The sequence below is a fragment of the Lichenostomus cassidix genome, chromosome 4 (genome assembly GCF_008360975.1).
Source record: "Lichenostomus cassidix isolate B80296 chromosome 4, HeHo_3.0, whole genome shotgun sequence".
Lineage (NCBI taxonomy): Eukaryota > Metazoa > Chordata > Aves > Passeriformes > Meliphagidae > Lichenostomus > Lichenostomus cassidix.
In genome coordinates this window covers 22091490-22116356 of record NC_139484.1, presented here as the reverse complement: position 1 = coordinate 22116356, position 24867 = coordinate 22091490, and the positions used below count along the sequence as shown (strand labels likewise).

The following is a 24867-nucleotide window of genomic DNA, read 5'->3' as shown; positions in this document are numbered from 1 at the left end:
TTATCCTTGAAGTGCATTCCACTCTTTAAAAAAACCAAACACCCCCCCCAAAAAAAAAGCAAAGCTAAAAATGCATCATAAGGAAAAAGAAAATTTGCATAGGAAGATAAATTAATGGGAGAATGATGCAATGGCATTTCTCTGTATGAATCTTTTATTTTTCCCTTTCTGCCATGAGCTTCCTTCTCAGCACCCTTCTCCATGTTTCCTTCTATTATTCATTCATTGGTTCGAGTAATACATTCATACTGTAATAGAGGTGAAAGGGGAGTTTAATTATATAATCTTGACAATGGCAATAGGATTAAGAAGTAATCCTCACTAATAAAGTGGTATGGGTTAGAAATGAAGTGGAAATTGTCAGGGGTCTTCTACAGGGCCTGGACTGCCCCAGCTTCTGCAGCTGTCTGCTTGCCCTGTAATTGAATGTCGGCGAGTGATTGAAAAAATGTTATTTCTCCTCTGGATTACATGCTAATGTACAGGGGGCAAAGGGAGACAGCAAAAGAACACATAGCTGCTTATTTCATCCGTTTGTGGGGGTGAGCTTTGGGAAATCATGGCAGTTCCGCAGCTATCTCATGCCCATCTGCAGACACAATGTATTTGTACGTTGGGAATAGAGGGCAAAGCTGCTCTGATCTCAGCAGAGCATCTCTTCTTTTGTCCTAGTGGCACACATTGAGATTGATGCGAGATTAAGGACCATCATCCTCCTAACAATCGATGGAAATGACAATTCATCTGAATTTTTTGTCAGTTATTCTCACGTTGATTACCTGAACGTGTGTACCTCATTTATAGATGCTTTATTAAAACAAAATTGTCTATGTCATTTTAATATCTTCCACTGTTTTACAAAAGTCAGATAATAGTGCAGCCAAGTAACTTCATTTCCTTGCCTCTTAATCAGCTGGATGACAAACCTAACCTGTTTTCTTTCTGTATGTGTTAGTTTATATAATAGGTTCTGCATTGTCAGATCTATGCTGAACCTATTGTTTTCAGTAGTAGTCTGATTTGTCCCTGTGATAAGCCCTGTGGAGATGTGATTATTCCAATAAAAATTCATTCAGTTGGAAACCAACCCTCCAGCTGTTTACTCCCACAGTCCCCGAGCTACACTAACACTGTGTGGAATCCTTGAACAATATTTAACGTGGAATCAAAAGCATCTTTAAAACACTTTACTTTAGGCTCTATAACATTGTGTAACCTTAACAATAGATTTCTAGCATCCATGAGGGAACACTTTGCAGTTAGACAACTTTGAGCCTTGACTGCTGTGTTAATCTTTGTGAAATGGTCTCAAAACTTTCCAGCAACTAAAGAACACATCGGACAGTAAGATTTCAGGTGTTCATGTGTGCACTCTATGTTTCATGTAACAGAAGGTATGCAACTCTTGGAGTTTTCTTGGACAGAAAATGTATCTGAGTAAAAGCTAAAGACTGCCATGCTAAAGCCAGCTCTCTATAATGTATGCAGCAGTTTGCAATTGCAGCTGCTTCAGTGCTCAGCAGCACAGAGACACTGCAAATCTGTTACATATGTTCTTTTCCGGGACAAAAAGGGGTTTGCTCTTTAAGGAAGAGCTGTGCTCTTTGCTTTATTTTAATGTTCTTGGCCTGAAAAGTGAGTAATTTGTACTCGCATTCTTTTCGGTTTGAACATTGTTGGTGTTTTCTCGCTTTGGCAGGTCCAGTGGCACTCAGCACACCAGCTCAGCTTGTGGCACCCTCAGTAGTAGTGAAAGGCACTCTTTCCATCACTCTTTCTGAGCTCTACTTTGAGGTGGATGAAGAAGATCCTAGTTTTAAGAAAATCGACCCAAAGGTAAGAGATCATTGACCCTGAGCTCTGAGAGATGATGACAAATTACCCAAGACCTTTAATTCTTCATTTGACTTCCTTTACCTCTATTGGTCTGCAGTGTTGCTGCTTTAATAACTTTGCGAGTGACCATATATGTTACTGAACTTCACATAGGTGACACCTCCTTTCCTGCTCCTTTTTCTCCCCCTCCCACAGTTCGACCCTAGTTGAATGTTAATTAGCTCTCTGCGAATAAAGCTCCAGGGAGACACGTCTTAAATAAAGACGTCTTGAATCTCAGGCCTGTGTGAGTACGGGGAAGTTCAACGAGCCTTTTAGCCCAAATACTTAGTTTTACTTTCCTGTTTTTAGCTAATGTCAATGTAACACAGCACTAAACTTCCCACACTCCCAAGTTTGCAGTGCTTCTGTCATATTACTCTGTAACACATTTTACAGAGCCTGTTATTATTTATTGTGCTGAAGCGTAAACCATAATTGCCCTCCTAAAAGATGTTTCTGAGCTGGCTTGCTAATTTTCACAAACTTTATTTGCTCCGAGTTGCTTGATTACTAGTCTTTGGTTTAAAATTAGTAACCTTCAGTAAAATCCCAGTTTCAAAGGGAGTATATTGTGCAATTAGCTTAATAATGTTGCGCTTGAATGTTTTCTACAGTACTGCAGCAACATTTCCAAAGTAGACACAGTTGGTAAATATTCTCACAATTTAGGCATAGTCATGGCTTGTTTTTTTTAAATATCTGTGTAATAAGGTAATATCTGGTAAACAGGGTAATAACTTCTTTGTGAAGGGTACTGCTGGAAGAAGTGGTGGTTTTCTGCTTGTCTGTAGAGAGAATACCTTGTGTGTTAAGCAGCAGTTCAGTTCTTTGTTCCTGTTGAGTAAATTGTTCTTGTCTGTATTAAAAATGGCATTGGTGGGTCTGAAAGCTGGGATTATCAAATCCCATCAAGGAATAAATTTATTTTGAAAAGCAATGCTCTCAGATTGTTAGAGCTAGATTTTAATATAAGCAATTAACTAGAACTGTGAGTTTATGCAATATCATAAATGAGATTCAAGTTTTCTTTTGGTCCTGAAGAATTTTTGAAATATATTGGAAATTATTTTAAGTATGAGATAGTGGCTAAAATTTTTATATGCTTACTCCTTCCACTATGTTTCACTAAACCTCCGCCACATTTAACTTTTAAAAAAATCACTTGATGAAAAGGATATAAATGTAAAATGTAAAGTTAGTTTGATGTGTTACTGTATTTCATTTTCCATCTAAAATGTTCTGCTTTGTATTGTATTAGCATAAGAAAAGTCTTACAGATATGCATTATTCTGCATTTTTGTTTTCCATGTTTAGCACATAGGGTCTTTGAATACAGTTACTAATTCTTACCATTTCTGTTACGTGTTTTATGGGAACACTGACATATAACATATAATTAGCCTCCTTTTCTCCTATTTCCCAGTATTTGGTAGAGGTTTTCCCCTTAACTGTGAGTAGGCATTCTGGTTTGGTTTGACTCTATCTTTTATCCTGTATCTGAGAGATTTTCTTTGAGTTCTTATACCAAGAGGAGCTGGTTACATGAAATACTGGCTACACCTCTAACGTTTTGCTTGTGATGTTACTTTAGCTAGAGGACTTAAAAAAAAAAAAGACCTTTTGTAATGTCTCAGGGTTGGGGCGGGAGCTGAAATTCACATCTGAATAATTTTTTTTAAAACTAAGCTTAAAAAACAGCTTCTTTTCAAGCATTAATGCCTCCCTGCCCCACCCTTCGCTGAAGTCAATGTACCTTGATAGCGATGACGAGCTGCTATAGAAAATGCCCCTTGGAAAAAAAAAAAAAAAGCCCCAACAACTAATCCGCTGTAAGCTCAGTAGGCCTGTTTAATTAATGAGGCTTCATCTGTTTGATAAATTTAAGTTCCCTGTATATTTGTCTAAACTACTGAAAAGAAAACAGTGTGACAAGTTCCTGAAGGAAAACCTGCCTTAGGTAGCGATAGCATCGGCAGCGATACGATCAGAGTTTATCCGCGGGCTCCGGGCTGTTTTGGGAAGGAAAGGGTAGCCCCGCGGGCTGAGCCCGTTCTGCCAGGTGATCCGGGATCAGCGCTGCGGAAAGCGCTCAGATGGCTCCACAAAAGACTTGTGGAGCTCAGCCGGAGCCGGAGGGGCTGCGGATGGAGCGGCGCGGTCGGGCCGGGGTGTGCCGCTCCGCCGGGTAGGGTGGCCCCGCCGCACCCCGCTCCATCGCCCCGGCGGCTGCCGCCGTGGAGAATTTCGTTTGTAAATTTAGAGGCGAAAGCAGCTCGAATTTGAGTGGTTATTTCTTTCTATCTCCGTAAAAAGGGAAACGAAATTAGTCCTTTGGGGCAAGAACTTACATTTCTTTACCTCCCCCCCGCCCACGAAAGGACATGAAAACTTGCTCGAAATATTCTAAACTGCCATTGCAATTTTTCGGGCAGCTCGAGCTGGTAAGCTAACGTTTTTAAGGCTTGGGAACGCGTTCCCGACAAAAGTCCTGCCAGTATTTCTAAGTCGTCCCGAGCAAGCTAAAAGCGAAATCACTGCAGAGAATGAGGCAGAGCTTCGCTTTGGGAGAGGGAGCTCGGGCAGGGAAGGAGATCGGCAGAGAGCGCCCGGGTGCTGGTGTAGGATCGGGTGGTTTCCTGGCGGGTTCCTGCTTATCTCCCCCTCTGACTATGCTGTGGTGCGATTTTATGCTGTACTTAAAAATCTGGGCAAAAACAAATGTTTGTTTAAAAAAAATATCGACCGGTTGCTCTAAATCGCATTAATTATTCAGGGTGGATCTATACTTCCTTCGTGTCAAAGTCAAATGGACAGCGCGTTCGCGCTGGGAAGCAAAAGCAAACAGCGATGGATTTTTAAAACAAAATGCAGTGCTCGAGATTTACAGGGGGAAAATAAAAGGGAGGAATACCATAAGGAAAAAAAATTAAAGGGAAAAAACGACTGTTGGGTAGGAAAAGGCATGCTGTAATTCTGACTAAACTGTGGCGAGCTGCTGTGCAATGCTCCATATATTCCAAGATTTAGAACAGAAGCTTAAGGTAATAGAAATAGAGCAGATGTTGTCACATGCTGAACTACAGAATATATAAGATTTTTTTCTTAGATGCACTTTTTTTAAAAATGGAAACTAAAGGGAGGTTTAGAAAATGTCAGTCAATATGCTGCGCTAAGGCTTGGGCTAGGTGTTGCATTTAGCCTATCTTTGCATCTTGTGTTTTCGTTTCTTTTAAAAAATTTCCTTCTGAGGTTCAGAACGAATCTACTTGCCTGAATTTAAGAACCATTCACAAAAAGTCAGCGTAAAGTTAAAGTAATATTTTTATTACTATTTGCAACAAGTCAGTTGTGGGGCACATAATCTGACCTTGGCACCGAAATACATTTAACATCAGTAAAACTTTTTTAAAGGGAGATTTGTACATATAGTTAAATAATTTTTCACTTGGTGACAACATTCAGGCAAACAAGAGAGCATAAGAAAAGGACTATACATGGATTGGAAAATGTACCTTTCGGGTTTCGTTTTGAAGTTGCAAAAGTCCGATCGCTTCTTTTTGTGACTTTTTAAAAATTCACACTGGAGGACAGGAGGAGAGAGGCTCTTTCCTTCTTCCATGCAAGGCGGTGAGAGTTTATGCCGGGAAAACCGCCGGCAAGTTTTTAAAGGCCGAGCTGCAGGTGGCTGGGGGGGTGGCGGGGGCGCTTGTCTTTCGCCGCCTCTTTCCGTCGTCGTTCGCGTTAAATTAAAAAGTTTTTTAGGCGCTGTTGTTGTTTACGGAGGGCGAGTTTTTGTGCGCGGGGGTGTTAACCCTATAGCTTGTCGAGGCTTTTGGGATTGGTGAGGATTTCTCTGGCTAGCCTCCAGGTCTGTTTGGCAGCGCTTTCCAGGGCCGAGTGGGGTTTGCCCTGAAAGAGGTCTAGGTTGGGCAGGAAGTAGTGGGGGCAGCGCCGGCACTGCAGGCAGGAGATGAGCTGCAGGAGGATGCCGTTCAGCCGGTCGCCCAGGCACGCCTCGTCCCAGTCGGTCTCCCGCGGGTGCTTCTCGCACTCGTACAGCAGCAGCGTCTTCATGTGGTAGTTGTTGAGGGGCTGCCCGGGCAGCTCCAGGTGCCGGTCGCGCAGCGTCTTCAGCACCGAGAGGCACTTGTTCCTGCAGCCGCCCATCAGCAGCCGGTTCTCGGCCTCGCCGAACTGCAGCACCCACGCGTCGCTCTCGGCCGAGCTCTGCTTGCCCGTCAGCGAGTAGCACTCCTTGGAGAGCAGGTTGAAGCCCTCCGCCTTCACCTCCGCCACCCGGTTGGGGCCGGGCCAGGGGATGTGGGGCATGGGCCACTGCGCCGCGCTGCGCGGCCAGATCCCGGTGCACTTGAAGGCGGGCGTGATCTGCACCACGTACCGCTCCCGGATGCGGAGCTTCACCTCGCTCGTGTCCGCGATCATCTTCACCACGTCCCGGTAGCTGCACTTGTCCACGGCCTGGGCCACCAGCGTCTGGAAGCGGGAGCGGATCTTGCGGGCGGACAGGTAGCCCGAGGCGGTGATGAACTCCACCCAGAGGGACATGCTGCGCTTGCGGCCGTCGCTCAGCTTGAGCACGGCGCAGCCCGGCAGGGAGCCGTCGTCCACGAAGTTGAAGACGCCCATCTGGTTGAGGTAGAGCACCACCTCGAACTCGGTGGGCGAGATCACCTCCAGCCCCTCGTAGCGGGCGTCGATCTCGCTTAGGGAGCTGATGAAGCGCGGTTCCTGCACCTCCACCTCCTTCAGCACGTCCGACACGACCTTGCACACCTCCCGGATGGTCTTGGCGATGGCCGCCTTGCGCGCCTGGCAGCGCTCCGTGTAGTATTTGTTGAGCTGGTAGACCAGCTTGGCCTGCGCGGCGATCATGTTGGGGCACAGGTCCGGGCTGTACACCGGGCTCTCGCAGTACGTTGAGGGATCCAATGCTTTAGCGGTGGCTGCAGCTTTGCGGAGGGCACCAGCCAAATCGCAGACCCCCACCGCCTCCGGGAAGAAGGCGGCAGCGGCGCGCCAGTGAGAGCAATTAAAGAAATCGGGGAGGGCGGCGAAGCACAAAGGAGCGAAGCCCAGCGCTGCCCCGGCGAGGAGGAGGAGGAGGAGCGGGACGGTGCGGGCTGGGCGGCGGCGGTGGTGATGCCGGTGCCGGAGCTGAGGGCAGCCCCCGCGGGTTCCCGGAGCGCAAAGTTTTGGATGGCGATGGGGGCAGGGAGGTCTGGGCTGCCTCTGCCCTCAGGCGCCCACCCCCCCGCGCAGCGACAAAAATGCTGTTTCAATAGTTCATGGAAAAAAACCCAAAGCAACAAACAAACTTCCCCAGGACTCGTTGAAGGTCCCCGCAGAAAAGCCGGTCGGCGGCGAAGTTTAAAAAACCGCACACGGTACGAGAGGAGAAGAATGCGAGCAATGCCCACAGCGGAAGAGTGAACTCTGTGTCTGTCTGTCTGTCTGCCTCTCTCTCTCTCTTTTTCAGTCCGTGGCACCGCCAGAGATGTGCATGAGTTTGGCTGCCGCTCGCTCAGACTGTCAGGGGGTGTTGTTGATTTCCCTTTTCCTGCTGGAGGCGTTGGCTGAACCCGGCTCTGTGGCTGTCTCTATCTTTACGCGCAGACGGCTGCACTTGGTCTGTGATCTCTCATTCCTGTCCTGCAGCTCTACATAGATTGTTGTGAGAGAGATTGTGTAGAGAGGAGTTGTTGGTTTTTTTTGTTTTCTTTGCACAGACTGTGTTTTATCCTGAGCGGGAGGAGGGCGTAGCTGCCGTGCCCGGGATGGCTTCTCCTCCCCCTCCCCACCCCTGGAAGTGCGCGCCGAGGCTCTGGCTTTCCGCGCCTCTCGCTCTGCTCCTCCTGCGCCGTGTGCCCGCGTCTCTCTCGCGGCGGTGCCGCCGGGCCCTGTAGTTTATGAATGGGGCCGCGCGCGGGCGCGGGGCGGGGCCGCGCCGCCAATCGCCGCCGAGCTGTCAGCGCCGCGGCCAATCGCGGGACACGGCCGGCGCGGGGGCGCGCACACGCGCCCGCGCTCCCGCCCCGGCCCCGGCGGGGAAGGGGCGCCGCGTCCGCTCCGCGCCCGGGCTTGGAGCCGGGATGGGGTGCAGGGGAGCCGGGGGGGGGGCTCGGAGCGTCCCGCTAACCGGCGCGGGGTGGGGGGAGAAAAGCCAAAAATCCCTGCAACTTCGCCGTGGCGGCGGGGGAAGGGCGAGGTGAGCTCGCTGCTCCCTCCGCTCGCTGCGAGGGGACCCGGCGGCAGTGCCGGTGTGTGCGGGGAAAGGGGAGAGGCGGGCCGAGGCTTCACCGCAGGCATAAATCTTATTTCTCTTAATGCCGGGCTGCAGCAGTGAAAGTGAGACCGTCACCGGAGCAGCGCGGCACACCTTGTTTTATTGCCCTCAGTCACCTTAATTTAGATAAATCTTGTGCCATAAAGTTCTGTTCATCCTCCTAAAGCGGAGCATTGAGTTATTCGAAAGGAAACGATATTTTATGCACGTTTGTATTAATAAGAATATTGAACGATTTGGACATAAAGCCGTAGCTCCGTGATGTCAGGTCGGAGGGAGCCCCCGGGCAGTACCTGCTGCACAGCAGCCAGAACTGCTTCTCTGCGGGAACTTAGGCTGGAAGGGAGGGCAGTTTCCCCATCTCCAGTGCTCGGGCCAAGGGTGCGTGTGTCCGTAGCTGCTTTGCCCACCCTGGGCCGTGCAGTCCCGCGGTGCGGGGCGGCTCTCGCCGCCCGGGAGCCGCACCGGGACCGGGGCCGTGACCGTGCGGAGACGCGGTGCGCTCCTCCCCGCAGAGCTTCCCGGTAACCCGCTCGCAGCGTTTGGGCTCGGTTCGCCGCAGCTGGCTGATTTTAATAAAGAAAATACCGCCGTCTGTTTTCTGTGTGCGTTTAAATTAGAAACATGTCTTGTGCCGACCGTACCGCTGGAAGAAATAAGTATGAACGTGCCCGGCGCCGGTGCGGCTCCGTCCTCCGCGAGGAGAGGATCGGCTCCCTGTTTCCCTCCCTCCTTCCCCGCCTGCCGCCGGGGCAGTCCGCACCCGGGGATGGGGGGCTGGCCCGGCGGGCCGCGGTGCCCGGTGCTGGTGTCAGGTGTCCCCGCCGGGCCCGGCCCCGTCGGGAGGGAGACGAACCCAGGGAAGGCTCCGAGGAGAGCAGCTTCCGAGGGATGGGGGAGACGGGGCATGCTGCCACGAGGGCAGAGTCGCTGGCTCGCCAAGGCGCTGGCGCCGCTGCTCTCACGGTCTCTGGGCGTCCCGGCAATGCGCGGGCTGGAGCGGGGCTCTCGGCCCCGGGGCGTGGGTAAGTGCCTGCGGAGCTGCCCCCTCCCCGGGGCGCTCGGAGGCTCCGTCGGCGCGGGCGGCAGCGCCGGGCGGGCATCGCTGCGCTTCGCTTGCGCGGAGCTTCTCTGCGCGGCTCGGCTGGCCGGGCGGAGCAGGCAGGGTCCTACGCCTCGCCTCCGGCAAAGACAAGACTTAGTTAGGGCTGGGGGTCCCTTTCACACGCCGCCGTCAAAGCTCCCGGGCCGGGCTGGCACCGCTCCTCTCGCCGGCGAGCGCTCTGCACATCCGCCCTCCGGGCTGAGGTGGGCAGGAGGGCTCCGCGGGCTCTCGCTTCCCGCAGAGAGCACTCAGCCCGGGGGTTGACGAGTTCTGGGCGTAGGGGAGATGCCGGAGCCGACAGGCGGCCCGGGGAAGGGTGGGGGGAACACGCGTTTCTTTTTTCAGGGTGAAGGCAGAAGGAGGGGGCGATTCCCTACCCACCCCCCCGATAAGGTGCCTAATGATGTAGCGTTACCAGTGTTCAGATTTAAAACAATTCATTACCAATTTTCCTGCCTGAGGTTGAAGCTCTAGTAAATAATAAATCAGCTAAACAAAAGCTGACTTTAATTTATTGCCCCAGCGCTAATTAGAAACATCATTTGAGCAATAAACTTAAACACTTCCAGCAAATAATGCACGTGAAACCCTTCTCTCCTGTGTCTGGGCGTTTGTGGCCGCACTGCATTAAGACCGGCTTCATCTGTGGCGGAATTTGCTCTCGCCGGGATGAATAATTGAAGGGGGAACAGGATCCGAGGAGGCTATAATTGAAGAGCCCTTGTCACCTCTGCTTTTATGTATGTTAGTGTAGAAGTCCATCAGCAGCTCCTTGATGGTGTATAAAACGAAGTGGCATCCCCTCCAGCAGCAGGAGATACTGTATTCCATTAAAAAAGACCGTGTGCGTGTGTGTGCCGCGGAGAGGGAAACTCTCAGGGCTAAAAGCCACTTGAAGTCTTCAGACCGATTGATCTGTATTCTCTCGTTATAATCCGTCTCATCATACTTGAGTTAATGAGGCAGGGGCGGGGGTGATCTGATGGTCCTTGACAAATTCATTAGGGAGGCTGCGGGACATTTTATTTGACTGTTAAACATCGTGTTTGTTTGGTTTAAGCAGTGCCAACATCAGCATGCCGCTGCCTGGAGCTATAGTGTTTTGTTAGCAAGGGCTTCTGTAAAAAGATACGGGCAAGAGGACGCGGTGTGCAGTGTTTGCTCTTGCCTTGGCTCCTCCTGCCCCCTCCCGCTCGGTACGGCAGGGAGCTCGGGCTGGTGTAAATCCAGCCGTGCAGGCATGGGATGTGCCACGGCATTTTCTTCAATTAAGGATGGCAAAGTAGCAGCGACGGGCTGCCATTAAGACTTTTTATTTTTTTTCCCTCTTCAAGAGAACTCTATGTATTTGTGTTAAACCCTTAAACAACAAAAGAAAAAAGCTGGAAAACAGCTCAGAGTTTTAGCAATAACCATGCAAGTTTCTTGCTGCATTGTGATATAGCATACTTGCATTTGATTGCCTAACCAGCTTATCAACGTGGCATATGTTAAGTATTTCAGAGCCTTTTAATCGTGACCGGTGTATTTTTAAAGTTTCTATAAAATGCTACTGCTATAAGGTGTAATTTTTAAGGTAAATCAAAGTTTAATCAAGTTGACTTAAGGCTGTTAAAAGATTTCTGCCAAGCCTGTCCTTTTTCTCTCCCTTGCCGAGAGGGAGCAGGTGCTCCCAAAAGGGCTAAGAAATATTTTTAAGAATAGCATATGAAATATGTATGTGTTTGTATATGCTTTGTTCATGGCAGCTTTGCAGATGAGACCCAGCTAGCATTCCATTGTTTTCTAGCAGTTGGTATTCTCTCTGTCCTTTCATTTAATGGAAACAGTTTTGCAGAAAACGGAATAATTAATCTGCTCATGGAACCTAGCATTGTATTTTTTTCCTGGAGATCAGTCTTCCAACATTCTCAGCTTTAAGTGCTTTGTAGGACTCTGCTTCCATTTATAGAAGAACAGTATGGGAAAAGAGCTAGTGCCCTTTGCCTGTCATTTTCATACATTCCTGCACTGCTGATGAAGCTTGAACTGCTGCAGGGAATGTATGGATTTGAAAAGAAATGATTCAGTAATGCACGTTGTGTTTCTCCACGGCAGAACCGGGTTAATAGTTACAGCCAATGCACTGGGTTTGAGGGATACAGTTCCTTTTACATTCAGTAGTTACAGTGTGTACCTCTTTCTGGGAGTCATGGCTTGGCTTTAGTGTCTGCTGATCTGTTCTAAGCTCTGTGTGTATGAAGTTAGTTGATGGCACATACCAGAGGAGAAAAGATGATTTCATTTTTACAAATGTCGTTAATGTATTTCATCAGATTAAAGTGTTGTATGAATCCTGTACTTTTTTTTCCTGTGGAGATTGAGTGGTATGGTAATTAAATAATTTATACATATTTCTGAGTCTCCCCTAGCTTTCGTTTCTTCAGCGGGAAAGGGGATGGTTTCAACTACTCTTTTTAAGTAGCTTATTTCTGCTTTCCTGTTCTGTCTTAAAATGTGATTGTGTTCATAATATGGTGTTTAACCATATGCAATCTGCTGCTGGGGGGCTTTCTCTAATGCCTTAAACTTTGTATTAAAGGTAGCATCTTCTCTTTTCTCATGGTGACTAATGGTGACTTCTTTTAGCTACAGACTGCTTTCAATACTAAATACTGTTTTGTAAGTTTACCTTTAATAAGTTGGCAATCAGGGAAAATCAGACGTACTAAAAAAGAACAATTCTATTGCTTTTGTAGAATTTTTTTGTCTTGTTAAAACTTCATGTAGGCCTTTTGTTTGGATGCAGTAGGGGTGGGTGCATACTGTTTCGTCCATTAGAAGTAGCAAAATTCAAGTGTGTTGGCTGGTCTTTGTTTATAATAACTAATTCATTACATTAATAACATATTTTTTAAAAGTGAGAGCATGTAACATGCCCATATTTTCTCTGCTTGACCTCCAGTTGAATGCATCAACACTTATTTGCTTAAGTAAAAATTTGAGTTGGGCTACAGAGATAATGTTTGGTTCTTAAAAATGCTGCGAGGCTGAATCAGTGCTTCTTTTAAAAGTATAAAAATTACAAAGATGTTATAGGCAAAATAAAAGTTTTGGAAATGAAGAAGATTAATTTGCAGACTTTTGGCTTTTTTGTCAGTAGCTGCAGATGATTGCACTGTTTATTGCCTTAGATGTTGACGTCTCCGTGCATATGTGTAATGATGCCAACAAACAATAGCCTGTGTGATTTTACTGGTCAGACAGCTATTTCAGAGATCAAAATCTTCATGCAGCCTTGTCAAGACAAAGCATATGTATAAGGTAACCTAAAACTGTCTAAGTTACACTCTTTTAAAATGTTGTTTTCAAGATTCAGAGGTGAAAGCTTCTAGTTTATAAGCTTAGGTTTAAAAAAGTGTTTTCTCAAATACACCATGTAGCAGTATGAAATCCTCTGCTCCTCACAAGCCACTGTACAGGTTATAACCTTTCAGTGAGTTTCTGTGAGCATAATTTATAAAGGGAAAGGGTCTTGTGAGAGGACGGAACAGAGGGGGCTCAATCTTCTCAATAGCACTGGTGACCAGCATGGAATATATCAAGGCTCTCCCTTGCTCTCCTCCCTGTATTTTAAGATGATTTTGTTTTGACTTTGGATCTGATAGAAAACGCATGCAATTTTTATTTAACTAAAAAAAAGTCCTGTTTGAGCAGTGTTCTAACTGTTCCCTCATTCAAATTAAATGCACAGTTAGAACCGTCTACTTTTCTGTGTATGGTACTTCATTGTATTGAATTTTTATCCTTTGAAAGTACTATATTGACATAAAAGTAGTAAACTACAAGTTGTAAAATCATTGCAGGAGTTTTGTTGCTACTTCTAATGAGAGAACCAAGTTGTAGCTATTCCTATTTTATATCTTGCTGTGTGTGTCTTATTTCAAAATAACCTCTTCCTGTTAATAGGCTGTTCTCTGTTTAATCTTACGAATTAGTTAAAACCTGTGTGCAAAATAGTTCAACGTACCATCTCCTACTGCTGGAAAAGGTAAACTATATTGGCTCAAATAATGTATAGAAGCCATCTGCATAGCTTAATTGAAATAATATTTGGTGATCTAAGAGATGGAAATTGTTCCTTTTCTTTAACCATCTGAAATAAAACTAGGATGTAAACCAGCTGTCTTGGCCTATGGAAATCAAGGTTCTGCCAGTCTGTTTCTTTTCTTAATTTTCTACTTCTATCTTCCTTTATTATCTTTGTATCCCGAGGAGTCTTTCTTATTTTCTAACTGGTTTTGTCTGCAACAAGGGGCTGGGTTGGTGTGTTTAAATAGACTCTGGATAGAGTGAAAAATCTTTGATCTATGGCTATGACTGCTTCCAAATGATTTGCTTGCTGGGACTGGACACTGTCCATGCCCTTTCACTTCACTATCAGATAGGCACACAAAAAGGACTTGACATGCTACCAGATGCATAGTTAATCATTGCATTAGGTCTGTAAAGGGGACCATCCAGACTCAATTAGGTCTACCATTTTTAACTAGCGTTTGCTCTGTAGTTTGTTTGGAGTACAATATTAATTCTTACTGCCATTCTGTTTATCTAAAAGGGCTTTAATGCAGTTCTGTGCTCTTATTTTTGACGAGTTTTCTCTGTATTTGTGCTGTTTTATGTATATTTAGAACATTATGTATTTGTTACTGTGTAACAAATATTGTTGCAGTGTAACATATTATCTGAAGTTTTAATGAGGAAAGTTTTTGTCTTTTTGTAATTCAGCAGTTTTCCTTTCTCAATTCCAATTTCAAAAAGTACATTTGAAATAAGCTAAGTGCAGCTGCTGGCATATATATAGAGGCAGCATTCAAAAGTAAAGCCTACAAAAGTATCTGGAGTTTTGGAACTGAGTCTTAAAATGCTCAAAACCAAACAGCAGCATTTTTCCTATCAGTTATTTACCAAAAGCTCATTCTTGTATCTGGCACTGCACGGTTTTGTGTGAGAAGGATATTAAGGGTGCATGAGTTAAAAAGGTCCAGCTGTAGAGTAAAAAGCACTAATTAAATTTTTGTTCTGAATTTTGCCTGGGATTTATAGGAGTAGTTTGTATATTTACATTAACAGTTGTTCACTGTATGCACTGAATAAAGTCCACAGAAAATTCCTAGCTTTCTCACAGTTTAAAAAAATTATTATTAATTACAGTTTGTGGATGTAGCCAGCCCTTTCATGGTATGAAGAAGCTCAGGTGTTCAAACTATATAAATTCCTTGGATCACTCATGCTGTCTGCATTTTCCAGTAATGCTTATATTGGGTATATTAGACCCATGGAAACAGTAGCATAAAAGGGCATAAAATTATTTTTGATTGAAAATTACTATATGAGAAAGGAGAAATAATCAGAGACTTTAAAAATATTTTCATTTGGTTTTAATATTTATTTATTTGGGAAGAAAGGTGGAGTAAGGCATTCAGCTATTATTTTTAAAAAAAAAATCTGTCTATAGTTACTAAAGCTGTTGTATTAAGCTTCAGATTATACTTCAGCCTTTACTTGAGATTTCTTGCTCTAGTTCTTTGCTTCACAGTTGTCAATATTCTTTGGAGGAGGGCACATGCATTAAAATGTAACATTTATCATTTAGTTGTAGTCACAGGGATATTTAGAAGTTGCTAATGGACTTCCAAGATGCAGGATGTACAAGTGGATACTACTCAGAAGTGCCAGTTAGGGCTCTCTGGGGATTTTTAAATAATTTATGGCTACCTGCTGCTCCGAAATACAGGTGTGTGCCTGCGTATTTTCCATTAGTGTTTCGTATTGATGCATATAAATACTCAACGGAGAATAAACCTAATACAGGAGTCCTTTAGAGGCACAGACAGGTGGCTTTTCCCCATCCATCATCTGTCCTGGAGGTTCATTCTGACTGGCATCTGCATGCCAGTGTGCCTCCAGAGGGGAATTGTTTGTGTACTTTGTGGGCTTCCAGAGTGCGAACTTGAAAGAAAGTGGGGCTTGAAATGTGCGGTCATTTGTGAATTTATGTTTTATCTCCCTTCACTTGAAAATTTATGAGGAGAGTGACTTAGGGTGCTTGCATTGTGTGTTCCAGGGCTTGCCCCCACTGATAACACCCTTGTTGGCGTGAAAGTGCAATGCAAATTATGACAGTTACAACCTTCTGTTTTGTTTAACCTGTCAGTGGATTTCCTGGCTCAGTGCTGAGGGCAATGGCGTGTTCAGCTAGTTCCATATTCACCTAAACTTAAAAGGTCAGGTTTCTACAGGCAAGCCTAGTCAAAGCCTAATTGATGAGGAGGGCAGGGGGACAGAATTTACTGTTCTGTTGGCTAGTTTCATATCGTTAGGTTGTCCTGAAAGCATCAGGCAGTCACAGCCCCTTTCATGTAAGTGCTGACCCTAGACAGGAGCTGACAATCAAAGGAGGCAGCCACAGGAACCGGTGCAAGTAGGCTATTGATTTTTCAGTTAGGTCTAAGTAGTTTGTAGTATGGGTAATGGGTGACAGAGGCAGGTATGTCATTATCAATGAGCTCCAGAACAGTAGCGACAGCCCCCTCTCATATTTCCTTCAGCACTGACAGTAGGCATCCTGCACTGGTCAATAAATCGCCCAACCTTTTACTGACAAGTGACTTGGAGGTGGGGGGGTGGGGGAGTCAAAGAGCTAAACTTCCCGTACTTGAACTTGACATGGATGCAGAGCAGGGATCTTGACATCTGCGTTCCTGGCTCGTCAGGCAAGGAGCCGAGGAGAACGCGGGGAACAAAACAATGGGAGATGTGTGGTCAGGGAAGATTAACTTTATTTTGTGCTCTCTAGACAGTCAAAGATTTTGTCGAGTTCAGGTGAAATAGCTTAAAACACCAGCTCTCTGTATCAGCATGATCTGGTTCAGTAGTTAATTTAGGTTACCATGGCAGGGCTTTGTTTTTACTTTAGTATTGCTCTGCATTTAATCAAAGTTATACTGCCGTAGCAGTACAACAATCACAGTCTGCCATTCAAAATCCGCTTTTAATTCCTAGTTTCCTCTTCTTAAATTTCATATATGGAGACTATTTAAAGATATTGGAGGTTTCTTATAAATCCAGAGTGTTAGCAATGCAGTTTCTGTTCTGACTACCAATGCTGTTCTGGGTCAGTAGTGGAGGACCAATACTTTAGGAAGCTGAATAAAGTTTTTATGACTTGGATTTTACTAGCTGTGGTTTCTGAATTTAATAGAGGTAGATCCAGATTTTAGCTTTACACTTAATTAAATTCTGAAAGATATTGGGAGAACATAAAAACTGTAATAAGTGGTGGTTTGTTTTCTTTTTAAAGTATACCTGTATGGAAAATCAGTTAAATGAACTCACGCATCTTAATTTGAATTTCATGAAGTTTTCTAATATTGTTATTTTATTTGAGGGATGTAAGTTATCTGCATTTTTTCAGAAGTTGGAATTCAGTCAGGTTTTATTCTGTGCACAGATGTTAACAAAATAGCATATGCTTATAATTAAAAAAAATCCTTAGACAAATTGAAATAAAGCAGAAGAGTAAATGTTTTGAAAAACTTCCTTAAAATAACTCATTGCTATGGTATCTTGTTCAGCAATGTTTGTAATGTTACACAGAGCAGCAATCTGAGACTGTGTATGTTGAATAACTGCAAAGTATCATCTGTGACTGAAACTTCCATCTTTCTGCAGCAGCTAAAGCTGTTTTCTTCATGGCTGGCTCTAACTGCAAGGGCAATGTTGACACAGACTCAAGAAGTGAGGTTGAAATTTATCACTGGATTATGAAATCCTTTAATAAATATTTATATAAGCTAAAAACCTGAATACCTCTATATTTTAAGCAGTTAGGAAATTAATTAGTTGTGAAAGTCTGTTTAGATACTCCATTTACCTGTTTGCCTATTGAACAAAGCTTTGGAATAGGGGCTGGCTAGCTGCCTTCCAAAGGAAAAAAAAAAAATCAGTTAGTTGGATCAAAGATGTGCCAGGTTGAGTCCTTCAGTTTCAGTATTTAATAGGAGTTTTTCTTCCGTCAGTTGTTTTCTTCATCCTGCAGGGCCTCTTTTTTTTTTTTAACTAAGTAAAAACTACAGCCATGCAGTCTGAATCTTACCTTTTCTTATGAACAGGTACAGCCTCCTTTACTGTATTTTTAGTGATGCTGGCATACTGTGTTATTGCAGAAATGTAAAAAGGAGCTGTAGAAAGGCGACAAATTAAATTTTCATGAAAGAACCCCCTAATCAGCAGTGACAGGGTAAGAGAAAGATGATTGCCACTTGGTCATTGTGGAGAGGCACTTAGACTTGGTGTCAGGGCTTCTGTTAATGATGACTAATGTCTTTCTTGGAGAAAACGCATGCTCAAACATGCTACAGTCCAGAAAAAGAATGGGGGGATAGGCATATTAAGGAAAAAGGCTGTGAATCCTAAAACAAAAGCTTAGGTCTTCAGATGAAAAGGGTACTGTGTTTTTGCAATGTCAGAAGGCACAGCTATGAAACTGTTCTTGCTCCACTCTTATGCAAAATAAAAATATTAAAGACGTGTATATAGACATACACTGTTGTGGTCTACATGGTGTCTGCTGCTTTAATTAAAAAGGGAGATAGTGATGACACAGATGTGTAAGCACATTGGTCAGAAATAAACAGTCTCGTTTACTCTTGTTAACAAAGCTTGCTTTTTTAAAAGAACAAAAGCTGCTGCAATATATTCTTTCCTAAGCATAGTGCTCTGTTCTGAATGAAACTTCCACAGTCAAATGTAAAATGACTCAAAAGACCTTTTTCAAATCTTCAAGCTTTGGCTGTTAGATATATTGGCAAAAAAGAGGTGGCACGTGTCATTCCTTCAGCTTTTCCCAAAGTGAGACCTTTCAGAAGGGCATTTGCAATGCTTGTCATATTTTTTCATATACATCTTATTGGCCTGACAAGTCTAGAGGACCATGAGAAAACAGATGTCATTGCATTCAGACAACACTAATTACTCTGGGATTTTTGCAGCCTCAGTGCCTGCGTGTAGCTGTCGATTATGACTGTTTATATGGCCTATCATGGGTACACGTTGCACATTCAGATGGTGCCACCAGCCTTTGTGTTCCCTGCTTTCACACAATAAGATGGAAAAATCAGCAACAAGCATCACAAGGAAGTGCCTTAATGTGAGACTTTTACATGCATTTTGTTAAAGATTGCATTCACAGTCCTTATTAGATCTAAGTGTTTTAGCATCTGTTTGCTAACTGGAGTGCAGTGCGCTGGCTGTCAGTTTTCACCGTGGTTCTTTATGTTGCAGGCTTTCGTTTTCTCCAATTGTATAAACACTACCTGAAAAATGCTGATTGACCCAGCAGTTGTCAGAAATTTCCTGTCTCTAACCTTCGTACCAAGCTGAGAGATTTTTCTAACGTGTCACAGTTCACGGTAGAAACCAACAGCCTTATTTTATTCTCTTAAAAATCGCTATGGTACTTCCCTCGGTTAAATTTTCCTAGCGACTCTGTCATTTCAGAGTCTCTTCTTCCTCTGCAGCAATAACTGCTGCAGGATTTCCAACGCAAAGTTCAAACAGTGGTCACGCCGTGGCCTTACTTTGTGTGTTATCTTGAATTTTGGTGCACGTTTTATAAGCAGAACAACCGATGTTAATCACAGATTGGAAAATGAAAGCTCCAATAATGTAACTTCACATGCTGATGAAGCAGAAATAGAAGCAGCTTTATCAAAGATGTATGATGAGATAAAACTGCAGTCTCTGCTGTACAGTTATAGTAATTATGACTAATGAACCGTCCAGTCTGGATGAAATGGCATGCCCACAGGGACTGTGGCCAATCAGTTGTGACTTATGCAAGCTGAACAAAACATTGATGGTGTTCCAGATTCCCTGTAAGAACAGGAAGTGTGGTCTTTGTTTGGAACGTCAGCATTGTCAAGTTATTTTCAAACAGTCCAGGAATAAACGGTGTTAGTAAATAAAAATCTTAAGGGTTAGGGTTTGTTGGGTTTTAAAGTGGGCATAAAGAATTACAATTTGGCATGTCAAATATACCTGAATAAAACCCCCTGTGAGGATGGCACATATACTGCAAATATACTTCAAAGATGTTCTGATCATCTTGCTAATCTGAGTCATTGGAAGCACATGTTACATTGTAGTATGCTGAGTACAATGAAAGCCAAAGATGCAAAACATGTGAATATAGGCTTGTATCTATTCAGGTTTACTGTGGTAATTTTCGATTTTGACAAATTTGCTTGAGACCTGATACTTTCATTTTAAGTTTGAAGCATGCTGCATTTTAAACCAGTTTATAATTTGTAAGTGGAAGAAGGCAGGTGTAGAACCTAAAAGACAATTTCTTGTGGTGAGAAGGTTAATTTACAGAGGCAACATCCAATGGACCTTCATTAAGTTTTGACAAAGTATAGACTAGCAGAGTGGTAATTTTGAACCAGCTTATTTTCTTGAAGACACTTTGTAGCTGTAAAAAAGGAAAGGAAGTATTCAAATTCTGAATAATTAAATGCAGCAAAGCAGATTATGTGGGGACTTCTGAATTTAATTGTGCAATAATAGCAGAGCACAAAAAATACTTTTCTGAACGTAATTTTGTGCTAAGTTATTTAGGCTCAGCCTAAATAGGGAAGCAGTTGCGGATCAGCAAATGTTTGAAGGATTTGGGAGTGAAATGATCAATATGTTACAGATGTTAGTGATACATTACAATTAGTTTAGCATTTTGCCTGAGCCCCTCCAGAAGGCTACAAAGAAATATTTCAAAAATTAATTGCGGACAAACTAAAGTAAGAAACCTCCCTCCACCCACTTACCTACCCCTTAAACCATGCAGCACACAATTGAAGCATCATTTGACGAAAACCGTATGTTAGACTGTTGTGCTCTTTAAAAATGGTTTATCCATTCACACTAGAAATCTCAGATATTTTAACACTTCTGTTATTTCTATTTTGGAAGCATCCAGAGATACTGCAAGGGGCCTACTAAGAATCAGAATCCTTTTCTTTTGTCTGTTGCAACAAAGCATGTTGCATTAAATATTGCAAATGTGAAAATACTGTATACAATTCACAGTATAATATTAATATAAAGAATGCTGATAAGTAAATTCTGGAAATGACTGCATTTTGGCTCTGCAAATAATTAAGGGTAAGATCTTTTGGTGACTGTGGCGCACTGAAATATGAGTCTCTTCCACAATGTCATTTCAGAATCAATAGCATGCAATGCATTATGTAGATTATCTAATTCTACTGCACAGAAAGTTGCATTATGATCACTCTAATGATAGTATCAGGATTGTGCCAGTGAAGTCAGGACTGAATTTGTTGCATGATGTGCAAATGTACAAAACTAATTCTCATTCTTCCAAAGAGTAATTATTTAAAAGTAATGGATTAAAAAAAATGTATATAGATGTATATATGTATGTTGATGTATATGTTGTAGCAATATTTGGAAGAGATACTCATATGTATTAAGATGAAGCTATAACATTCAGGTTGTGTTTTTTAGGAGGCCTCAGCATATAGCTCTCCCACTTTCTTATGAAATCACTGGTAAAATCCATATAAAATCATGCCAGCGTGGATCAGCTTTTTGTGTATTTGGGGCATCCATTGTTACCCCTTTGTTACCCTTTATAGACCTGAACATGTTATTGGTGCTTCTGTGTAAAATACAACATGGAGTTGTAACTAGTCGGAGCTTGCATTATGATGTAAATAAAAATTGAGGAGCAATAGGATCTCAAGGATTGAATTTTATTTTCCTGTTGCTATGTGTGTTTGTATACATATGTAAGATACTTTGTATGTTGTTAGTTATGTTTGGGAGCCATCTTTTTATGTGAGGGGCTGTTTCTTGGATTCCAGAATTAGAACTGCTGCTGATTTTTCCATAGGTTTTCATGTTAGAGTATACATGGTGACTCGTGCTTATGACTGCAGGTATAAATCAGACTTCTGATTTGGGACACAGATTGAAATAGGAAATTACTCTTCAGTGCAGGAAACTTAGAACTCAGTGCAAGTGAGAGCAGCTGGGTGGCTGCTTTAACTTCTGCTGCACTTTGATGGCTTTTTAAATAATGACCATTAGAAAACAGAGTTGGTCTGACCAGCTTGTCCTGCTTACATTATCCATCCCCAAAATATCCATATTTAGTCTTGTGTTTGAGGCAGGTGTAGGAAAAACTGGTGAAAGTGTGATTGTGTTGGCTTTGTCTAAGATTTTCCTGTATTGAGGTGTCCTCAGCTGCCCATTTAGGGAAGACTTGTCTTGCCTGCAAAGTTGTGGCAATCAGAGGGAACCTTGAAAGGATTAATGATTTGCTTCCTGTTGCTCTTGGTCTGGCTTCTAATCTTACCTGTGCTGATCTAAGTCCACAATAACTCATTTAACTGATTTGTATGACATTGTTAGAAAGACCAAGAAGATCCTGGCAGAGTCAGGAAGAAACTATTTTCCTATTTTGCTGGAAGTATCAATCACCTAGCATTTTTGGAAGGCATGATAATAATAGAAAGCAATAATCACTAGCCTCCAATATTTAACTAAGCTGTCAAAACCAAGGCATTTTTAAAATAAAAATGGTTGTTTTGTTTGAAAACATAAACTTTTCATTCTTTTTGAAAATTGATTGAAACCTTTTCTCTACACAGTGTTGAATTTTGTTAATAAAATAATGAGTAATATTTCTCATGAGCAGTTTCTACTTGAGTTGATATACAAAAATTTGATATAAAATTTCAGCAGTGAATGGAGATATGTATATCTATATATATCAATGAAAATGGTATTTCAGGTATTTTTTACTCTCTCTACGCTTTAGCATATTGTGGGGTATATTATGTCCAAGGTATTTGTTTATTGAATATTGTGTCAAAGGTATTTGTTATATTGTGTTAAAGGTATTTGTTTTTCAAGGATACCTGCCAGGCTATTTGCAGATACTATTCTGTTTCTCGTTGGAATCTGGATTCTAGATATTTCTGTTGTTCTGCCTCCTAGCTATCATTATTTTGAAGCATTATAATAACCTTAAATTTTTTTTTATTTCTCTTTTGTGTGAAACAAATGCTAAGATCCTATGTTCTCTGTTGCTTCTAGGTGTTGCTTTGCTTTCTTCAACAATCCTAAACTAATAAAGTAAATATCATGCCTTGTATATAGTATTAATCTTCCAGAAGTTTGTCCTGTGCTGGAGAAAATAAATAATTAGAGATAGGTAAGAGGTGAATGATGTGTAGGTGTAAATACTCTGTAGATTTAAAGATGCTGCATGGAGACTCTAGGTCTCTTTTGAGGTAGTCATGAAAACTTAAATTGTGTGCCTCATATATTTAAGGCCAGTGAGCCTATATGATTTTATTAATGTACTATAAATCTTATATTCACGAGCAGTGTTTACTACTGTGCAGTATATTTAAAAGAAAATTTATGCCTCACTGCAGAAGGAAGGTAGGCTAGTGAAAAAAATGCAAGGGTGGATCTCAAACATTTATCCCAATCTGACAAGTATTTGCAAGGAATTTACTCCTGTAAATTTCTGCTGGGAGCAAATGGTACCTATTCTAGCCTCAATTTTAATGGAATCCATAAATAGTTATTTATGCAAACACAGATGGGGCAAGGGCATATCTTTTGTCATTGCCTATACAGAGGAACTTTGTGTGTTCACATACAACACACTCTGGATCACAGGCTGAGCTTTTAATTCTGTTTTAAAGCAGGCCATTCCTCAATGGTAGTACCTGGAAGACTTTACTGGCTACTGTGGACACTTTTCTGAAGGAACAGTGATTTTCTTTGTGAGGCATATCTTGGCAGTCTTGGAAGTCTTCCCCTTCATATCCCCTTTCTTCTGGACCCAAAGCATTCCCTAGGCAAAATGGCTGGACTGTTACACTACCTGAGTGTGTGAGTTAGGATGAGTCACAGAAACTCAAGCAGGTCATTTTCCACAGAGAAGACTGATTTGATCATTTTTTGGTAAACTACTGGTGTTTTCCTTCTATATAGTGCCTAGGAAAACTCTTTCTGGTCTCCAAGGAATGGCAGGAAGTTACTGCAGCTGTGATGGACTCCAGTAGGGAAGCTGCCTCCATGGAAGTTACTTGCCTAGTGCTGTTGAAAGGGCAGTGATTATGTCAGCAAGGAAGCATTTTTTATTTGTATGGGGGCATTGTAGATTGCACAGAAAAATACAGTTAATGTACCATGCATAACCTTCCATGCTCCTTAAGCTTGCACTTCCACCTTGCAGTGGTTAAAATATTAGCAGAACAAAATAGGTATTCTGGATGCCTTAAGAGCTGTTTAAAGTTGTTTTTTTTTTAATGCTCTTTATGCTTTCATACTCCTTAGAATTAAATATCAGGTTCTTATACCATTTAAAAAGAATGCATGTATACTTAACTATGCAATTTTCAATTGCATGAGGCAACAAAAGCACTTCTCGTGCTGGAGAGGTGCATAGCACAATTCAAAAAATGATTGTGGAATGTGTGAAAATTCTACACTGACATATTTTGTTGTCACTGAACTTACTCTTGTAGATATGGTTACATAATTAGTTTCCTAATGTGTAGCATTAGTGATTATTTCTCTAATTATTATTGTTAGTATTTAACCTAAATAGCCTCTGTAACAGGAGCTCTTGTAAGCTTTCTTATAGATTATGGGGTTTTTTCTTGGTTCTCCCTGCAACCTTCAGAAACTCCTTAAAGAAAAATACTTGTTTTGCCATATCCTGTAAGTATGGAAAGTTACTATACCTGGTGAGGAAAAAATAAATGGGACCTGATACTGTACCAAGCTGTTTGGGCTACCCTGTTTTGTTTGTGTAACGTTATGTCTGGGGTAGTAAAATTCAACGTACAACTCCATGCTCACTCAGGTAGCACGGAGCAAGTTTGGGTTGAGTTGCTGTGACCCTGCCCTTGCTGCTCTGGCTGACATTATTTGAGCTCTGCAGTGCACACAGAGTGGCTGTTCTACTTAAAAAGAGAATCCCCCACCCTAACAGAGTCAGTTTTCAGCTGCTTGAGCTCCTTGGAATAGTTTTCTGCCCGTCATTCCCTGGTATTTGTGCTAGTGGAAGAAATGTTTGGTGTAGCACATAGCAGGGGAGTGGGGTATTGCAGCAGCCTGGATTTTTATATTTGCGTAAGCAGTTGTGGAAGTGATGCACTCAGCCTGCTTTTCACAGGGTTTGCTTTCTTGTGCATCCTCAGGATTGTAGGAAGTGGTACAGGTTTTTCATCTGTAATGGTAAAGTCATCTTTCCCTCAGGCATTTCATGGACATGAGACTTTGGATATAATTTTTTGTTGTTTGTTTTAATTGGCTTATGTTACAAATGACAATGAAGATCTTTCATGTTTGGCTGTATCCTCTACCGTTTTGCTGCATTCCTCTTAGTGCTTCTGAGTTATTAAAAGGTTGTTCTTCTTCCTTTGACCCCTATGACACAAGCTTTCAACCCCTGCAGCTTCTTGGACACGTGTTCTGTCACCCTTTGGATACT

The 24867-nt window shown here is 42.8% G+C and overlaps 2 protein-coding genes across 4 annotated transcripts in view; one reads left to right on the top strand and one right to left on the bottom strand.

Annotated features, from left to right (window-relative positions):
* The window catches only part of LRBA (LPS responsive beige-like anchor protein), a 365208-nt gene that overhangs the window by 199818 nt on the left and 140523 nt on the right, over positions 1-24867 (top strand). For all 3 annotated transcript variants that reach the window (XM_085058223.1, XM_085058224.1, XM_085058222.1), the window contains exon 39: positions 1700-1836. In XM_085058223.1, coding sequence (XP_084914349.1) covers positions 1700-1836 — 137 coding nt within the window. The remainder of the gene's footprint in view (positions 1-1699; positions 1837-24867) is intronic.
* On the bottom strand, positions 5182-7767 carry MAB21L2 (mab-21 like 2). The gene has a single exon (XM_085058221.1). The coding sequence runs from the start codon at positions 6769-6771 to the stop codon at positions 5692-5694; it is 1080 nt and encodes a 359-aa protein (XP_084914347.1). The 5' UTR covers positions 6772-7767; the 3' UTR covers positions 5182-5691.